This window comes from Pleurodeles waltl, chromosome 4_1 (assembly GCF_031143425.1).
Source record: "Pleurodeles waltl isolate 20211129_DDA chromosome 4_1, aPleWal1.hap1.20221129, whole genome shotgun sequence".
NCBI classification, from domain to species: Eukaryota; Metazoa; Chordata; class Amphibia; order Caudata; family Salamandridae; genus Pleurodeles; species Pleurodeles waltl.
Genome location: NC_090442.1, coordinates 500,264,772 through 500,285,041, shown reverse-complemented (window position 1 = coordinate 500,285,041; position 20,270 = coordinate 500,264,772). Strand labels below are relative to the sequence as shown.

The 20,270-nt window shown below is 43.6% G+C and overlaps 1 protein-coding gene across 1 annotated transcript in view; it reads right to left on the bottom strand.

Annotated features, from left to right (window-relative positions):
* The window catches only part of DCN (decorin), a 197,189-nt gene that overhangs the window by 69,826 nt on the left and 107,093 nt on the right, over window positions 1-20,270 (bottom strand). Inside the window, exon 5 of the mRNA XM_069228797.1 lies at window positions 17,136-17,249. Within this exon, the coding sequence (XP_069084898.1) occupies window positions 17,136-17,249 (114 nt within the window). The remainder of the gene's footprint in view (window positions 1-17,135; window positions 17,250-20,270) is intronic.

Here is a 20,270-nt window from a genome sequence, read left to right as displayed (position 1 = left end):
GGCACTCATAACAACCGCCTTTCTGTGAAAAGGTAAGGAAATTAATAATCTAATTGGCTTGTCCCTGCTATATAATTTTTAATTAAATGAAAAAATATGTTGTGAGAGACAAAGGAAGAAGGACTGGTACTTAGCATCAGAGCCCTGGGGTTTTGAATAAAAACATAAACTGTACAATAGTACAAACAAAAACAGCCCTTAATGAATCCCCAGCCTTTATGCTTTAGTGGCACTGTTTTGGACATCTTCTGTGGTCTGTGGCCAGCTAAGTAGGTTTCTGACCTCCTGTGCCCAGGTCATTGAGATATTTCTGCCTGTAAGTCTGACCTCTTCATGCAAATATGCTCGATTTTGCAGGTTATTTACAAAGGGTGGTCTTGGACTTCTAAATCCTTTCACTTATTTGCAATATTACACTGCAACTATGTAATATTACTCTTGGACATCTCCCACTAAAGTGATGGATAATGGACATTCCAATGTTGGGCTTCCATGGAAAGTTTTGGAACATCCACAAACTAGAGTATTTCTGAGAATTACTAAACTTGTCTCCAACCCCTTATCTTCAAAATGGTCAAAACATTCACTCAGACCCTTAAAGGACAGGAGCATATCTCTTTGCATACCGAAAAATGCAAGGGAACACTGCCTGTGGAGAAGAAATAGATTAATAAATGTGCCATAGCACAAAGGTGGTGGCATTTCACCATAACTATCCTCCACATTCAATTAAATCATGTCAAAAGACAGTTGCATTGGCACTAAAATTATTTGCTGAAGTGTTGTAGGAATACACCCAGTAGCCTGCAATGTTCTAGACCTACTGGAAAGATTTATATATTCCAATGAGTAGTAAAATATATGCACCAACAGATACAGATTTGTGAACATTTTGGATTTCTTTGGGAATTAGTTCCTGTAAGCTTAATAAAACTCTGTTGCTTTCTCTGTGAGTGTAGTCCCATTAAGATGAGACTGATCTAACACTAGGGCAGTCTCTTAGGATTACACTCAGAAATGCCAAATATCAATAACAAGTGCAGTGTAGATTGACTGGCATACGGAGCCACTTTTACAAGGTATATGTGTACCTATGCTATGCAACTGTGTGATTTAAAACAATTTTCCCCTAGACATAAACATTTAATTTGGCCTGCTGTATTACAGATGGAGCTCGAAGGCCTTCTGCAAGGCTTTCCTAAATTGCTGTTTGCAAATGAATTATTAACTCTTGACTAAAGCCAGACATTGATACAGATATTAGACATTTATATGCTTTGAGCCAAACTTGACATCAGATTTCAATTATCTCAATCATACAGAAGTGTCATCATTTCATTCAAGAGTGCATAATCAATTCACCTTCAGGCTCCCCTTGGTAGCTTCAAAGAACTTTAACAAATAAGAGGTGTAAGCCAGAGGATATTTTTTTAACTTTTCCGGGAATCTGCAAATCAGGTGTGAAGTAAACTTCATACTCTAGCCATATCCCACTAAAGGATTTGATGAACAATGTGGTGTAATGAACCTTAGAAGGCACCTTATCTCTTTTTCTCCCAGCGGTATGGAGTTTATGTCTACTTTATTGGGGGGGAAGTTCAAAAAGAGGTATGTACTTGTAGAAAGGACTTTTTTAAAATCTTGTTTAGACAATATGTATTCTGTGGGACTTCCCTTACTTTAAGCCAAATCCTGCTGGGCTTGGTTTGAAACAATTTTTCTGGAAACGTGATATGGGATTTGGAAAAAAGTGAGTTATTAGTTGTGCAGGATGTGAGGCCTGTGCAAGTCATAAATCCACAATTATCTCTTCACCGAGAATCATCCAACTTATTGTAGCACTCGACTTTCCCAAGTTAGTAATGTGGAGCAGTCCAAGGCCTAATCTGCGGAGGTGGTGTGGGTTAGAAATTGCCATATGCTGGCACAAAATAATAACACTCACTAAATTACTGTTCGGTCAGTACTTTTTCTTTGGAAAAGGAAAAGTAAATTTACTACACACACACACTCTACTAAATACTATGCATTAATTAACAAATATATACATCAAGCAGACAGAAATACCTTAGGTGACATTCTGAAATTACTTTTGATCCTTAGTGTGTCATAACCCCTAAGATCACAATGCCAACCCCCACCTATACCAGATGGAACATAACAAAATAGGGGAATGTCATGTTAAATAGAACAGGCAAAATGGCTTTTTCATGGTATCACCACATCAATATATAATCAAGTCTATTGGCTTTGTCAAGAGGTCACCAGATCAAAATTATAAGGCAAGTCTATTAACTTTTTCAAGGGGTCATCTCAATAAAATACCAATCACCACATGTTAAAAATGTCCATCATATCACTGGAATCAGTACTTATGTTTAAACAAAGTCAATGCTTATCTAAAATCACTGTCAGCACTATACTGTCAATACAGTATTAAAAGTCAACATAACATGTATTTAAGTGCTTCATTTTCACCTTTAGGCCATATAAAATGCAGCCATAGGACCATCCACTAGGGTGTCTGCTTGCCTGAGTGGTAGAGCAAAAGCACCATCTCTGGAGTGGTTAAATACACTGAAAAGGTCTTTTAGGTTCATGAAATCCAAGACCCAGGACAGTTCTGGGTTGTTTTTGAAGAATTCACCTGGTGGCTCTGCAACCTCTGCAACCCCCCCTTCACTACTATCCTGTAACTCATTGGTGGTGCCCCTGCCCAGTTTGTGGCACTACATGCAAAAGAGAAAACAAGTAAACTAGCCCTTAAAGGGCCTTAAGGGGCACTCTTTCACCACAGCAGACAAAATGTGCTTATTGATTGGGAATTTATATTAGATGCACAAATTTCCAACATGGAATAGAATACACAAATTATCGGCGATTACATGGTTTTAGACTTTTCATCCTTGGCGTGGTCTCTCTTAACTTTTTGCCTCTGTTCCCCAGGTTGTTGATGTGTGCTGGACTCTGATTTTGCTGTTTTTGTTACTCTGAGCACTTTACCACTGCTAACCAGTGCTAAAGTGGAAGTGCTCCTTTACAAAATGTGTATGTAAGTGGATTATCCATGACTGGCATATTTGATTTACTAGTAAGTCCCTAGTAAAGTGCACTAGAGGTGCCAGGACCTGTAAACCAAATGCTACTAGTGGGACTGCAGCACTGGTTGTGCCACCCACATAAGTAGCTCTGTAATCATGTCTCAGACCTGCCACTGCAGTGTCTGTGTGTGCAGTTTTTAACTGTAAATTCGACTTAGCAAGTGTACCCAAGTGGCCAGGCCTAAACCTTCCCTTTCCTTACATGTAAGTTACCCCTAAGGTAGGTCCTAGGTAGCCCCAAGGGCAGTGTGCAGTGTATGGTTAAGGTAGGAAATATAGTAATGTGTTTTATATGTCCAGACAGTGAAATACTGCTAAATTTATTTTTCACTGTGGCAAGGCCTCTCCCTCTCATAGGTTAACTTGGGGGCTACCTTTAAATCTGATTAAAGTGTAGATTCCCTTTGGGAGCGGATGGACATGTGGAATTTGGGGTCTCACAATTTAAAAATACACCTTTTAGTAAAGTTGATTTTAAGATTGTGTGTTTGAAAGAGCCACTTTTAGTAAATGAGCATTTTCTTGCTTATACCATTTCTGTGACTCTGCCTGTTTGTGGATTCCCTGTCTGGGGCAGTTTGACAGATGGGCTGGTTGCACCTCACACTAGACAGTGACACAAAGGGAGCTGGAGTGTAGTCTGCATTTCCTGATGAGCCATCTGTGCTAGGAGGGTGGTAGGAGTGGTTACTCACACTTGAAAGGGCTGTGCCTACCCTCACACAATGCAGTCTCCAACCCCCTGGTGAGTGTCTGGGGCCTGACCTGGGCAAGGCAGAATTTCACATTCAAGAGAGACTTTGCTTTGAAGTAGGCCTATTTCATAGGAGAAATTGGGTATAAGAGGGGCACCCAAAACCACAGACTTTAGAACACTTCAGGAAACCAAGAGGAACCTCTGTCTGGAGAAGAGATGAAGAGCTGAGGAAGAAGAGCTGCCCTGCCTATGACTGTGCTTTGTGGAGCTATCCTGCAGTTGTTGCTTATGCCAGAGTAAGAAGGCAAAGACTGGACTTTGTGTGCCTTCCATCTTTAGAAGAACTCTCCAAGGGCTTGCCTCCCATTGTTTGAAGTCTCAGGAACAGCAAAGACTTCTCTCTGCCAGCACCTGGAGTCTCTGGAGAGACTCCCACTCTGCCCTGTGGTGCCCATCCAGTTCCTGGGACCCTGAAAGGAGAAGCTGGCAACATAGGAGGAAGAAATCAACGCACAGAGCGCTGTGTGGGGAAAAGATCGACGTGACTCCGATCTGCGGCTGAAGAAACGACGCACCGCCGGCTCCGCTGAATATCGATGCTCGCTGGAAACACAACCAAATAATTGACGCACAGAGCTGGAGAAACGACGCGCAGCATCGGTGATGGGGGCTGGGAGATCGCAACCCATGCTGCGTGGTTTTCGGATCATTGTTTGGCTGGATGTCTGATGCAAACACCGCTGAGCGTGTAAAAACAACACAAGGCCTGCGTGGACCCAAGGGTGCTGACCGGATCAATGCATCACTCTGCTGCGGAGAGAAGAAACGACGCACCCCGACCCGACATAAGGAGAAACAACGCAAGGTCCCGCTTGTGAGTGGAATCAATGCATTGCAAGCCCTTTTTGACGCTCACTCGCCCATGCAGGGTTATTTTTGATGCACCCAAGGTACATTTTCACGCTAACAGTGTTAGTGTGTGTTTTATACTACATAAAGACTCTTTTTGCTTTTTAATTGATAACTTGACTTGTGTATTGTGGATTTTTGTTGTTTTGTCTTGTTTTGTTTAGATAAATATTCTCTATTTTTCTAAACCTGTGTTGTGTCATTTTGTAGTGTTTTGATTAAGTTACTGTGTGTGTTGGTACAAATACTTTATACCTAGCACTCTGAAGTTAAGCCTACTGCTCTGCCAAGCTACCAAGGGGGCAAGCAGGGGTTAGCTGAGGGTGATTCTCTTTTACCCTGACTAGAGTGAGGGTCCTTGCTTGAACAGGGGGTAACCTGACTGTCAACCAAAGACCCCATTTCTAACACATGAGATGTGTACTATGAACTTTTTTTTGGGTGATTGAATTATATGTATTTTCTAGCCCTAATAAAGTCTAGGCTGTGAGGCCAACAAAACCTGTATTATCTAGAAGCATTTGATGAGGAGAACTGAATAAAGAATTTCTATTGGATGAACTCTAAATACACTTTTGACAAAGTGTTTGAGTGTTTGAGTTTGATAGGACTTTGAAACATTGTGTCCACTATCAGGCTCCAATACAGATTTCCCAGTGATAGAGCCATCACCAACCCAACCATATGGAAACTCCCAGAAAGGCTCCAGAAACTTTAGGCAAGAAAATGGCAACTTTCTAATTCTGATATACCTAAAATAATAATAAACATTCTACCTTACCATTAAAGATGATTTTACATTACAATTCAAATGAGTGGAAAAAGTATTATTCTAACTACTACTGAGCCAAATTTAGCATTTAATAAATGTAATATTATAGCTTGAAGATTCCCTGTTGCAGCAGACAGCCTTGCTACAATGAAAATAGTTTTTGGGGATATTTCACAATAAAGACATGTTCACTATTAATTTGCACATCCTACTTCTAAATATCATGCACCATACCTTTATGGTCAATGAGGCCCATTTGTGGGTGGCAATAATTTTTAAGAGGCAAGTTTAGGCCTGTCAAAAGCTGTTACTTTGACCAGTCAAATCAGCAGTTTAAAACTGCCATGGGCAGGTTACCTGTGTGCAGCTACCACACTGTGCATGACTGTAGTCTCCTGTGTGCAGCCCACACACGCATATGCACAAATCTTCATGTGTGTTAGACATGGGATGGGCCATTTCGAACAATGTGTAACTAGCCACTTACCCCAGTTGTGTTGCAGTGGCCTTATCTTAAAATGCAGACACTAGCAGTAAACACTTGCAGGCCAATTACTATGCAATTATCAAGAGTGAGAGTCAGGTAATGAGACTCACCCACAGCAAAGACTCAAAACACAGGGCGATCAAAAGCAAAACATCCTGGTGCACTAAATGAATGGAACCCATTTGCAACATGATGTCGGGGACAGCACAGGATTCACTTGTGGTACCCAGCAATAACATTTGAGCCTTTCAGTTTGAAAACCCTCCCTAGTTCCACTGACATTCCAGTCAAATTTGAAAATGCAAGATGACAAAAGTCTTCCTGCTTCACCTGACAAAGCAATGCAAGGAGAGATGTACTGACCTTTTCCTGAATCCCAAGCTGGTATTTGCATGGAACCAGGAATACTAAAAGCAATCTCTTAACAAGACTCACAAGGACAATGGGGGAGCTGGTCGTTTGTGCTTTGCATTCTGATACGGAGCCCATTTTTTAAATCTGGACATGGATGGATGATTGTGCAGCCATATTTGCGTATTACTTTGCATGTCTATGGCATCATTGTTACAGTTCATTGTGATAATCCACTAATACTGCGTTTCAGAGGACTGTGTTTGTTGCAATCAATCCAGAATAAATAGATCCCAGCACAGAAATGCGGGGTGCTTAAAGCAAGATAGCTGGCTTCACACTAGCAACACCAGCCTAGGCGAAAGTACCTGGTATGCAGCCAGCCATGTTCTTGGTGCACTGCCGTTCTCTATTGGACACAAATTTTATTGAGGCTGGATTTTTCAATTCTTCCCATTTAACAGTTAATAAATCTATCCCCCTCTAAGAACTAATTTGCTCTCCTATGTTGTGGCATTTCGCTAATATCTATTAATTCTTTTTAATACAGCTTGTTTTAGAACTTCTGTTTTTTTTATTTCCTAATTTGTATTGTTGTTTGGTTTCTCAAACATCAAGCCTCATACACATTTCTCTGATTTCTCTGTCTTAAAACGACCCTTGGAGTAAGCCAACGTTCATCGTACCATAAGTCAAAAAATAGTTTTCTTTGTGACATCTCAATGTCAGCTCTCTTCAAAACCTTGGCTTCGCTGTCTCCTTATCTACAACTTTAATTCCCTGGGTATATCATACTGTTATACGAACAATGTCCATTACCTAATTCCCTCTGGGTATTTTATCAAAATTGTAGAATACAGTTATTGTACCTCAATTTCCTACAAAATTCACCTACAATAAATACTATCAAGCCTCACCCACCTTGACACTTAAGGAGAGAGTAAAAGCAAAATGGGGAGTAATTACTGGGAACACAGTCTGCAAAACTGGATTTGAATCTTACGGGTGGTGGCGGCGAGAAAATTTGATGAGGTGTCTGCAGGGGTTAAGAGGGGTGCTTGCTTCCCCCACCCCCTCCAGATTTAGGTACAGCCTGTTGTACAGGCTCACCGTGCAGTGTAACACTACGGACACACTAGTACCTTAAAATTATGCCCTGAAAATACTTCTGCAGACACCCATGCCCCCATTCCTTTAGATTCAAATCCAGTTTTGCAGACTGTGGTCATAGTATCTATGCCCTATTTCGCCAACTTGGAGGATTTCTGAAGCAGTATTCTTTACTCTTCTGAGGTGCACAGTTATAAACAATCTTGTGACAGTGACCCAACTCTCCTTCCATGTCTGCTTACCTCCATACTATGAATCCAGAACATTGCAGATTATCCCAAACAAGGAGGAGTTGCAAATAATCACCTACATTTAAAAACTCTTCTTTTTATAAGCATTGAATTTCAATACACTGAGAAATAATTATATGACACATAAGTAAAGGTGAAGGGTTTACCTATTGTTACGTTAGGTGTAGTATTAGCATAATGGATAGGGGTATGAAAAGGTTAATAGGCAGCACAAGGTGCATAGCTTGGTTTAGGTAACGCTGAAGGTCACAATTAAGGCAAAATAACAAGAGAAATTAAATTGAGACTTAGCCATAAGGCAAGTGTTTAAGAAACGTAGTTTGAGAATGGAAGTTAATTATCCCCCTGCCCCCATCACAAGTATGAGGGGAGGGTAATTAACAGCCATTATTATCATACAAGTGAGGCATACAGGCAGAACACTCCTTCAAACCATCCTCAGTGGACAATTCTTGTTATATTCTTCTTCTCTACATTGTTTTAGCCCTAGATAACTTTAGAACCTTTCCTTTTTCACTTGTGTTTCCCTCGTGCATGTCTTTCCTTGGAACGCTCCTCAGCTGTAAACTGTCAGCTGGAGTAGTGTAAGGAGGTTTACGATGCAGCAGCTGGCTGGAATGATAATGCCGATTAAGTGAGTTGTACCTTACCTGCAATGTGACTCCTCTAATCCCGATTCTACTCTCCCTCAGTTCATGGTGCTTCTCTCTAGTGGAGGCAGCAGCAGCTGGTCTTGCATCAGAAACTTCTCACGGCCTCCTCTTTCTTTTCCCTCTCACCCCTTCTGTGTGTTTGGTGCATACCTCAGATGCTTTAGAATCTTGTCTCCTGAATGTTCTTCCTTGGTCAGTTGAGGCCTGGTGGCTATTTTTATTGGATGACCCTAGTGGTACTGCAATTACACAAAGAAAAACCTTTGCACGACTTTTGGCATACTTCTGTAAAATACAGAATTGGTAAAGAGTAATTAAGGTTCATGTCGCAATGAAATCAGCTGGCAACCACCACACCTCATATTTGCATTCTTCAATGTACCTGTGCCACCATTAAGTCAAGTTACAGAGCAGAGCCTACGCACTTATGAAAAAGGATCTCAACAATCTGCCATTGGCTTCAGTCAAGCAATGCTCCACACAGTTACAGTGAAGTACTGTACTTCATGCCATTGGCTCTGGTAAGCTTGTCATCTGCATGGCTCCTTGGCTGCAACAGCTGGAGACAACATTTGTTAGTGGAATCCTTTCCCTCAGCTTCCGAAAATGGCAGAATTTCTTAAATGAGCGCCATACTGTGGCACTGTTCCCACCCATTGCCTACACCATGCGGAGGTTTAAAGGCTGGGTGTGACATGTCCTTATCACACTCCATTCCAGCACAGATCTATGAAGATGCAGCATTTCACTATCACAGCCAATTGAAGAAAGCCACAGGTATCAGTTGCTGAATGCTTTTGTATGTGTTCCTTTATTTTGACTATCTTGCATGTCTGTAAGTGGCTATTCAAAAAGCTGCCGACCAGATCAATACCTGTCCCTGCTGCTATATCCCCTTGTAGGCCTGTGTTCACCTGGAGTCTGAAAGGTAATCTTTCTAGAACATTGTATTGGAGTTCCTGGTTACTCTTTGCGTCTAATCCTTTGCACATTTTGTTCTGTAAACATAAATGAAGGAACAGATAGACCCTCAGAGAATTCTTCTCTAGCGACTTCATCATAAAACATGGAGGTCCATATGGAATTTAGCTTTTTTCAGCTTGTTGTGTTATTTACTCATTTTTTTTCATCCCTTTCTGCTTATTCACCGTATTTCATGACAAAGGGCCTCAATATGAACACAGTAGTCCAGACCACCATGCCGGCGGTGGCAGAAATTACTGCCACCGGCATGGCAGTCTAGACCGCCATATTATAAATACAGGGGTGACTGCCACATGCGGCCCTCAGCCACTGCCAGGCTATCACCGCCAGGCACACTGACGATGGAGGAGTTCTCTATCCGACAGGCCAGTGCTGCAACCAGCGCTGCCCTCTGGATGAAGAACCTGTGTTCCGCCAGCCATTCCCTGGTGGTTTCACCCATCAGGGAAAGGCTGGCCAAATGGGTGCTCCTGGGCCCCCTTGGGTGCCCCTGCAGTGCCCATGCACTTGGCATGGGCAGTGCAAGGGCCCCTGTGCACAGCCCCGTCATGCAGGTCACTGCCCGATTTACAGGCAGTGATGTGCGACAGGTGCTCCTGCACCTGCCGCACTGCGGCATTGACGACGGCTCCATGTGGAGCCGTCAGCAATGCCCAGGCCCAGGATTCCACTGGCTGAGCCGGCGAAAGCACTGTTTTCACCAGCCGGCCCTGCAGAATGTTCTTTATAGGGCCGGCAGGGTCCTCAACAGGCTGGCGGTCTGTGTTCCTACCACCAGCATGAACATGGTGGGGATTACCGCTGTGTTCATAATGAGGCCCATAGTATCATAATTTCTTAGTACCTCATTGTGGATACTGTCAGAATGTCTAAATGCCCACCGCTCCTAAATGAGGAAGGTGACCCAAATCTATTGTAGGAATAGTGGGTTAAACCTTCCAAATCTTACCTTACAAGAGGTATGGGAAGAAAAATGTTGTCCTCTAATTGCACAACATGTCATGCTTCACAGCATGAGGCTGGGGGCAATGGCGTAACATTTGCCACACAGCTCCCACAGTGCAGGCGGCCCTGAGCTCCAGGGCCCCCCCCCACAGCACAGCACCCACTTCACAGGCACAGGCCCCTAGCCTGACAGCTTCTTACTGGGTGAGGGGGGCCCTCCATGTTCTTTGCAGGGGGACCCTCACGTTTCGTTACTTCACTGGCTGGGGAGATGAGCAGTATACAGTAATTTGACAGAATCAACAACTAAGGAACAGAGGGGAATTAAGTTTAGCAAGCTAGAAAAATATTTTGATAGCAAGTTTAGTATTGTATTAGAATGGTACAATTTGTTTGGAGGTTCAAACAGAATACAAAAAAGTGTTAAGGCATATCATTGTCTTGTGTATGTCCAACAACTGCGACTTGGGGAATGTAATTCATTAACTAGTCAGAGGCAATAACCTAGGATACAGGAGATGCTACTAGTAAAACAAACAGTTTGATTCTGCACAATTTTAAGTAATTTGTCACTGCAGGAAGCTGCTATTCCAGTGCTTACAAAAGATCCTTGGTAGCAGCGTGCCTGAAATACAAAAACATTGGTGGATCTTTATGTATTGTCTAACTAGTACCCTAGCATTCACCTATCTCTACGTTTGGAAATTGTAGAGAAACATGTACATAATCAACTCTGACATTATATTAATTCACAGTCTATTCTGAATTCTCATTGATCTGGGCTTGTACTTTTTTATAATACCAAGTCTTAATTGCTTTCCTTTACAGCAAACCTATGGATGATCCATGCTGAAAGCATTTACCATTTGGTTCAAGCGGTGGTAAATATTTGCAGATTTGGATCTATTTCCTCAGGATGGGCCTATGCATGCTGGATTGGACCTGGTTTTGCAGGTGCCACATTTTATTCCCCTATTCAGAGGAGAGAAATAACTTGCAATCTGCGTTACCTCAAGGCGAGTTACATTGTTAATTCCAGCCCCTGGTATCTCTGCTGGGAAAGACGTGCCAGTTTGTTTATTTCTTCTACTTCTCAGAGTTAGTTAATTTAGGAAAGTGGATTATTAGTACAGGAAGATATTTACCTTCGCTAGTAATAATACAGTAATCACTAACAGGCCGAGTCAAGTTTCAATAAATTAATCATCGTTCAACCCTTGGTAGCTTAGCAAATAAGAAACCAGGCTTAACGTAGGAGAAAAGTATGTGTAAAGCACTTAATATCACCAAAACCGTAAATGGATAAAAGACACAACACAATAAAAATCTAGCACCAATTTATGAAAATAGAACAATTTTTTTAACTTTAAAATGACACCAAAATGACAAAACTCCAATGTAGAGAATTGGATATATGAACTTTTAAAGATTAAATAAGAGATTGTGCATTTTAGCTCCAAAAAGCTTAAAGCGCCTGTTGGAAATGGCCTTTCTGCAGGATCACCCCCTAACTTTTTGCCTTCCGCCTTCTCTTTTTCTGACGTCATTTTTGCTGGCTTTAGGACTCTCCGCACTTTACCACTGCTAACCAGTGCTAAAGTGGATAGGCTCTCTCCTTAAAACATGGTGACATTGGCTCATACCCAATTGGCTTATTTAATGTACTTGTAAGTCCTGGTCAAGTGCACTACATGTGCCCAGTGCCTTAAATGCTAAAAGTGGGCCTGCAGCACTGATTGTGCCACCCACTTAAGTAGCTCCTTAACCATGTCTCAGGCCTGCCATTGCAAGGCCTGTGTATGCAGTTTCACTGCCAATTCGACTTGGCATTTAAAAGTACTTGCCAGTCCTAAAACTCCCCTTTTTCTACATATGTCACCCCTAAGGTATGCCCTAGGTAACCCATAAGGCAGGGTGCTGTGTATGCAAAAGGCAGGACATATACCTGTGTAGTTTACTTGTCCTGGTAGTGTAAAACCCCTAAATTCCTGTTTGCACTGCTGTGAGGCCTGCTCCCTTCGTAAGCTAACATTGGGGCTACCCTCTTATACTGTTTGAGTGGTAGCTGCTGTTCTGAAAGGAGTAGGAAGGTCATATTTAGTATGGCCAGAATGGTGATACAAAATCCTGCTGACTGGATTTAATATTACTATTTTAGAAATGCCACTTTTAGAAAGTGAGCATTTCTCTGCACTTAAATCCTTCTGTGCCTTACAATCCACGTCTGGATTGGTTCAGTTGACAGGTCCCTTATGCATTCACTCAGACACACCCCAAACACAGGATACTCAGCCTCACTTGCATACATATGCATTTTGAATGGGTCTTCCTGGGCTGGGAGGGTGGAGGGCCTTACACTCCTTGTGCACTTCTAAGCCACTCTTTGAAGTCTCCCCTACTTCGAAAGCACATTTGGGTATTTAAACAGCACCTCTGCCCCTACCAACTCAGATACGTCTGAAAAAGACACTTCTTGGAGAAGAGAACCTGAACCAGAATCTGCAACCTGCCCAGAAGAACTGCCTGGCTGCCCAAAAGACTCACCTGACTGCTTTCTGTGAAGGACTGCCGCCTCGCTGTTGCCTTGCTGCTCTCTGGCTGCGCTGAGAAGTGCTCTCCAAGGGCTTGGATAGAGCTTGCCTCCTGTTTTCTGAAGTTGCAGGACCAAAAAGACTTCACCTCTACAAGAAGGACTCCTTGTGCGGCGAAAATCAATGCACAGCCTGCCAGAAACTACGCGCAGCCTGCATTGCGGTGAATAAATTCACTGCACGCCAAACCAGAACAATGCAGCCCGACTTCGCAAAGAGAAGATCGATGCAGCGCCAGCGTAGCGACTGTAAATTCGACGCACGGCCCACTGGATCAATGCACAACCGAGCCGGAACGATGCAGCCCAACTTCCAGAGAGGAACTGACGCAGCGCCTGCCGTGCGGTAGAAATTTACACGCAACGCCCACCAGAAAGACGCAGCCCTGTGACTTTGTCCTGTCAGCACCGGAAATCCACGCATCGTCCCCTGGGCATCTGAAAACCCTGCAACTTGAAGAGGATCCACGACCAAGCACTGGAAATCGACACATAGCAGTCCCTGCATGAAAACTAAATGTCGCATGCTGTGTGTGGCCTGAGAAATCGACGTACACCCCCTTCTTTTCCACACATCTCCTTCTCTGCGGTTCTTTGCGGAGATTTTGAATGCGAACCAGGTACCTTGTGCTTGCAAGAGACATTTGTTGCTTTTAAGAGACTAACGACACTTTATATAATTTTTACAGTCATATTTCAAGATATACTTAATGCATCTTAATCGTTTTGACCTGCGTCTTACCAGATAAATATTATATATTTTTCTAAACACTGTGTAGTGTATTTTTGTGGTGTTCTACTGTGTTATTGCATGGTTGATTGCGCAAATACTATACACATTGCCTTCTAAGTTAAGCGTGACTGCTCAGTGCCAAGCTACCAGAGGGTGGGCACAGGATAATTTGGATTGTATGTGACTTACCCTGACTAGAGTGAGGGTCCTTGCTTGGGCAGTGGGTAACCTGACTGACAACCAAATACCCCATTTCTAACAGCGCCACTCAGGGCTATTGAGTCGTGCTGGACCAGGACTAAGTCAAAATTTTAGGCCGACCACGATGGAGAGCAGGTAGGATAGGCTGAGCCCTAGGTCCCGGTCAAAAGTTTTCTTTCGCACTTACTGTTCTTCTTGGAGCTTTTGTCTCAACATCCAGTCCCTCGGTTCCTCGGATCCAGAGTTCGATTCAACAGCGGCAGCCTGCTGAAGCATAATGCCTCTGTGAGCCCCTGTAACTCTTTGTGTTTGGTGTCAACTGTGAGGACCTCTGGTGCTTTCAGTCAAGCCAATTCGCAGTTTGATGACAGAGAATTGACCTTTGACGTAGAGCCAGTCTCCTCCTGGAGCTTTCCAGCAAACCCTTGTGGAAAGTTTCCAAATGTTCAGATCTTGTTGTTTCTGAGTTCTTTTGGGGAAAATAAGGGCCCAATAGCTCAAGGCAAGGGTAACTGGACTTTTCCTGGACTGTGCAGGTGCAGTGCACTGTCCAGGAAAAGTCCAGTTGCAACTGGTCAGCTGGAATGATCCTCTCTTTGGGCTTGCAGATGAATTCTTCCAGCTCTGTTGTACATGTTGCTGATAAGGGAGTACACTCCTTTCCCTTTGCACCAGGCACAGTCCTTTCTTTGTGGAGCATTGATCCTGCAGCAGGTGCAAGTCTTCTGTAGTCCTGTCCAAGTGAAGAGCAGGACAGACCTTCTTCTTCTGATGTTCCAGGCAGTGATCTGAGGAGTTCCTGCAGCTCCCCCATGGTTATTTTCCATTTTAGGCTGCAGGGTGACAGGGGGCACTCCAACCAATAGGGGCAAAGTTACCTCCCTCTGCTATGGCCCCTACCTGTGAAGTGTGGCATATTTTCAACTCTGAATGGGCTTTTTTGAAAAATATCAAAATGGAGAAATGTTCTCCTTGGAGTACATGTCTGTGTAACTCAACCCAGTGGTGTTGCTAATATCTGACTACACTCCCCTTCCAGACCCTCTCCTAATCTAATTAGGGGTGCTCCAATCTGGCTGGGTAGCAAGGAAGTGGGGGCTGGCCTGTGTCCTGTGGCATCTGCTCTTCTGGCTTTGAGTCCAGCTCATCTCCCCAGCCCCCTTCGTCTCCCGGACTTCTCCAGGAAGAGAATCTTCTCCCACCAAATGGTGGTATTGTTTCAGCTCCAGGCCTCCTTACACCTACTCAGGTAGTAGCTTGGTGCAGGCTGTAAAATGCTGACCAATCAGATCATTTTGCTACAGGGCTCCTTTAGGTAACTTCAGGATAGTACGTTCTAATACTTATTTACTGTAGTAGATAAATCTGACCTTGTCAAGTTGTTGGAATTATTGTAACCATTATTTTGATACCGTCAATGATACGTCTAGCTAGCTGCAATCAAAGGTTAGATTTTATTAAATTTAATAAAGCCTTCCCTTGTTAGCTTATGGGACAGGCAGCACTACAGTTGGAAAAACCACTTTGGCTGTTTTCCCAACCAGGGCATCTGAACTATATTTTATATTGGCCCTGCTCTTTACAATAAATCGCCCTTGGGGCACCCAGGACAGACCTTGGACTTTGGAAGCACTTTCAATTCAAAAGTCGAATTTCTCCATATGTTAATTTTAAAACCAACCTGCAAGGCAGACATGGCTTTAAAATGCCACCAGACACCACAGAAGTGTCCATTCAAGTGCATTGGGTCCACTGGGGTCTCTAAACCTACATGCCCTACCATATACTAGGGACTAACCGCTAGGTTGTCTTTATCAGTTAGAATTATACCAGTTACCATATACCCTTAGAGGACAGAGCACTGGCACTGGGCTTTATTAGTAGAGCTCAGGGCACTTTCGATGTCAGTAAGGATCAGTTAAAAAAGGTGGGGGTGATCAAGGCAAAAAAGAATGACTTTCCAACAGTTAGGGCTCACATTTTTAATTGACAATGAAAAGGAGGGGTGTCCACAGCAGCTTATGATGAAGGAGCTAATGCTGCAGCCTTCAAAGGACCACCAGCACCTTGGATTGAGGACGAATTAAGGCGCACCATAACAAGGTACGCTGGAGAAGCAGGGAGCTAACTTCTACAGAATGCTGCTTTTGCAGGTCAGCACTTGTATCAATAGGGTGAAACTGAAGCACTCTGAATGGCCAACCCCAGTGTTCTGTTATGGGAGCTAATTAAACTTTCATCAATTGAAGGTGTTCCTTGTGAGAATTCTTTGTAATGGTAATCAGTGCAAGTGCCTTTCTTTAATGACAGATATCTCCCTCAGCAACTGGTTACTCCATATAACTTGAGAATGAGATGCATCCTTCAAGACTTTTTTTCAAGGGGAGTTTCTCAGAGCTCAATCAAGAGCTCAATCATTTCTCTGGTGCACTTCACATTACAAGTGCACTAATTGGTAGTTTTGCACAGATCACAAGGAGATGAATTTAACATCGATCCTCACAGAATTTAGTTCTATGTGAAGCTTAATAGAAACGGAATGCAATAGCTTACCCATATTTCTCAAACAATTAACATTACAGAAGAATAGATTTATGAAAATACATTGTACAGCAGTGTCACAAAATATTATTGAAAGATCTAAAAGGCTATAAGGTAATGTTATTTCTGATCATTTTCAAGGAACTCTTTTAGCTATCCAGTATTGTATTTGAATTTCTATTTTGGCATACATAGCTTGATCATAAATAAAAAGAGAATGTAGCTTTCCTGGTGTAATAAAGAAATTGTACACATCAGACTAAGCTTATGGGTGCTGAGAATCAAAAAAACTCGTCTCTCTTTTACAATCCTTTAGTAGACAAATTGACGGCTACATGAATCTAACAATAAAACATCACAAAATGTTACAGTTTTCAATAAAAAAGAAGATCAAACTAACATCTGTTTATGTACAGTGGAGGAATGATCTGGAGTCTATTTTCTATGCAGTGAAAATAGAGAAGATACTAAAACAAATTAATTGTTCCAGAAGTATTTATTTCCTGCCAGACGACCCAGGCTTTTAGGATAATTATGACAATAGTCATTGCCAGGCTGAAATTTTAATACTGAGGAATAGGCAAAGTTGATTTGATCCTTTTAATTGCAGGCCCCTACACTTTCTAGAACTTTGGAGACATCATTGTGGTGAAATAATTTAAGCTATTTCAATGGAAACTTGAACCAGAGCAATCGACCTATGCAAACAGCTGTATGCTTGGCAGTAGCAGTCATACAGATGTCAGAATCCAAACAGCAACATTCAGTCGTCATTCTGACCAAAGTACACTCAAACACACCCCGTCTTACCTTGTGGAATGTGGGTTATATTGGTGTCTGAAATGCGGACGTAGGATAACTTTTTCATTCCTTGAAATGCTCCCTTTTCTATTCCCGAACTGGAGATAGGGTTGGTTCCAAGTTCTGTACATATTGTAATGTAGAGAAATCACTGGTTAATATAGATGTACTTTTAAAGAAACTTAAATAATTCACCATGCAAATTTAGAAACATATTGATGTAATGGTTATCACAAACGCAAATGGGCTGCTTTTGGTAAGAAACAACCGCTGCGTACAAACAGCTCCGGACAAAAAAACACAAACTGACTTTTTACATTTTGGCTGAACATATAATCACTACACAAGGTCACTTATGCCACTTGACAGTTGTAGCTGTCAGCTTTTTTTCCTCTTTTATTAACGGTTAGTCAAAGATTCTGGGGGTCATTCTGACCCTGGCGGCCGGTGACCGCCAGGGTCACCGACCACGGGAGCACCGGCAACAGGCTGGCGGTGCTCCCGAGGGCATTCTGACTGCGGCGGTTCAGCCGCGGTCAGAAAGGGTAAACCGGCGGTCTCCCGCCGGTTTACCGCTGCCCCAGTGAATCCTCCATGGCAGCGGAGCGCGCTCCGCCGCCATGAGGATTCAGACACCCCCTAACGCCATCCTGTTCATGGCGGGAAACCCGCCATGAACAGGATGGCGGTAGGGGGTGCCGCGGGGCCCCTGGGGGCCCCTGCAGTGCCCATGCCAATGGCATGGGCACTGCAGGGGCCCCCGTAAGAGGGCCCCAAAAAGTATTTCAGTGTCTGCTTTGCAGACACTGAAATACGCGACGGGTGCAACTGCACCCGTCGCACCCCTGCAACTACGCCGGCTCAATTCTGAGCCGGCGTCCTCGTTGCAGGGGCATTTCCTCTGGGCCGGCGGGCGCTCTTTTGGAGAGCGCCCGCCGGCCCAGAGGAAATGTTTGAATGGCCGCCGCGGTCTTTTGACCGCGGTGCGGTCATTTGGCGGCGGTACCTTGGCGGACGGCCTCCGCCGTCCGCCAAGGTTAAAATCACCCCCTCTGTCTCCTAGACATCAAAACTGCCACACGGACAGCGGCCTAGCTGCTTTGCTGTGAGAAGCAGGCAAGAAGCAGAGACCCAGAAGCAGCATCTTTGGTACCTTCTGTCGACTTGTGCTAATTGATCTGTACAGGGGAACAGAAGCTGAGGAGTCCACAGCCCTTAGCTTCACTTCTGCTTTTAAGCACTCCATTGAGCGCATAGACCACACACACCGACCCTCCTTGGAATTTCTGTGCTGCGAGGAGAGGTTAGTGGAGGGCAGAAACACTGCTATGGTCACCACGTATAGTCCTCCAGGAGTGTCAGAAGCCCATTTCTTTCCTTGAGGAAAATTACTTTTAGAAACTCAGGAATTATACTAGGTGCCTATTAGGCCTGGGAGAACTTTCAGTTACGCTGGCGTAGTTCATATGATTTCCAACAATTAATGTTAGGTATTTTACATGACATTCCGGCATTAAACCACATGGCTTAATTGGGCGTTGCTCAGGTAAAAAAAAAATCCTATCATAGGAACACTGGGACAATGCGGACAGGCAGAAGACAAGTGGCTCATGTTCGTGGAATTCATGCAATTACACAACAGGAAATTCTGCGAATTTCACAGGCCCCTGAATTAAATGTATACATATCCATCCATGAAATCATGCTTTCCTGTAAAATGCTTCTGCTCTAGATTCTTTCTGATACTCCTGAGTAGCGACCACATTTCTTAAGACTTAATTATGACTCTAATTAGGAAGTACAAAGTGTTAAGTGTATTTGTAAGATATTTGCTTTATAGCTGGCAGAGGAGTGCACCTTCTCCAAGCAGGAACCACATTCCTAGCTAGGGTAAGTCAGTTACACACCATAAATTAACATGTGCTCACCCTCTGGTAGCTTGGCACAGAGCAGGCAGTCTTAACTTAAGAGGCAATGTGTAAAGTATTTGTGCAACACTTAAAACAGTGACACAGTAAAAACACCACAAAAAGCGTTACCACACCCATTTAGATAACTAGAGCTTAATTTAATGAACAAAACAAGACAAAAACAACAAAAACCGATAGTTAGAAGTCAAGATAAGAAGTTGTAAAGAATATCTGCAAATATAGTGCTTACATGCATAAAGCACCAACCGGGGCTATTTGGTTGCGCTAGACCTGGGCAAATCTGAAAAGACACGTCAACCATAATTGAGTGTGGGTGAGGTACAGGGACCAACCTTGTCCCATTGATATCAGTACTTGGTTCGGGGTTGCATTGAGGAGCAATGCAAGAAGCGATGCGAGGAGCAGCAGTGTCGGTGCGTTTTCATTGCTCCCAGTGGTGTAGGTGATGCGTCAGTTCTGAGCCACGCAATTGGAGATGTGTTAATGTTGAACCCCTTAGATGCAGGTGATGTGTCGTCATTGAGTCAAGAGGCCAGCGATGCGATGTCTCCTGCTGTGGCATTGTGATGACGTCAAAGGGGATGCATCGGTTCCGACTCGCGCAGTCATGGTGATGCATGGATTCTGGTAGGAAACAGCCAGCCAGTCCACTTCTAAGGGTCCAGAACTGGATTGGCATCACTTGGCAGGCCAGGCCTCACAAATGACAGAGCCCAGAAGCTGCAGCAGGGTTATTGGAAGTCTTTGATGTCCCTGAGAGCTCAGAACAGGATGAAAGCCAGCAAGCCCTTGGAGTCACTTTGGTTCTGAATATTTAAAGGTGCAGATCCAGTCCTTCTCACTCCAAGGTAAGGAGGGCAGAAGGGCAGGCACAGCAAAGCAGGATTCCAACAAGTCCAGCAGAGTCCAGCAAAGTGACAGACCTTCCAACACCACAGCAGTCCTTCTTCCTGGCAGAATGTTCTCAGTTCCAGAAGTGTACTGAATTGGTGGTGTCCGAAGTCCAGTACTTATACCGAGTAATGACCTTGAAGTGAGGGAGACTTCAAAGAGAGGCCTTTGAAGTGCACAAAGTCCCTGTCCTTCCTGCCCTGGCTCCAGACTCACTACAGGGGTGTATTATGCAGCTCTTTGTGTGGGGACTGGCATAGCCCACTCAGGTGTGTTGGCTCCTCCCTCCCATCCTGCCCAGGGTGACCTATTGAGATATTAA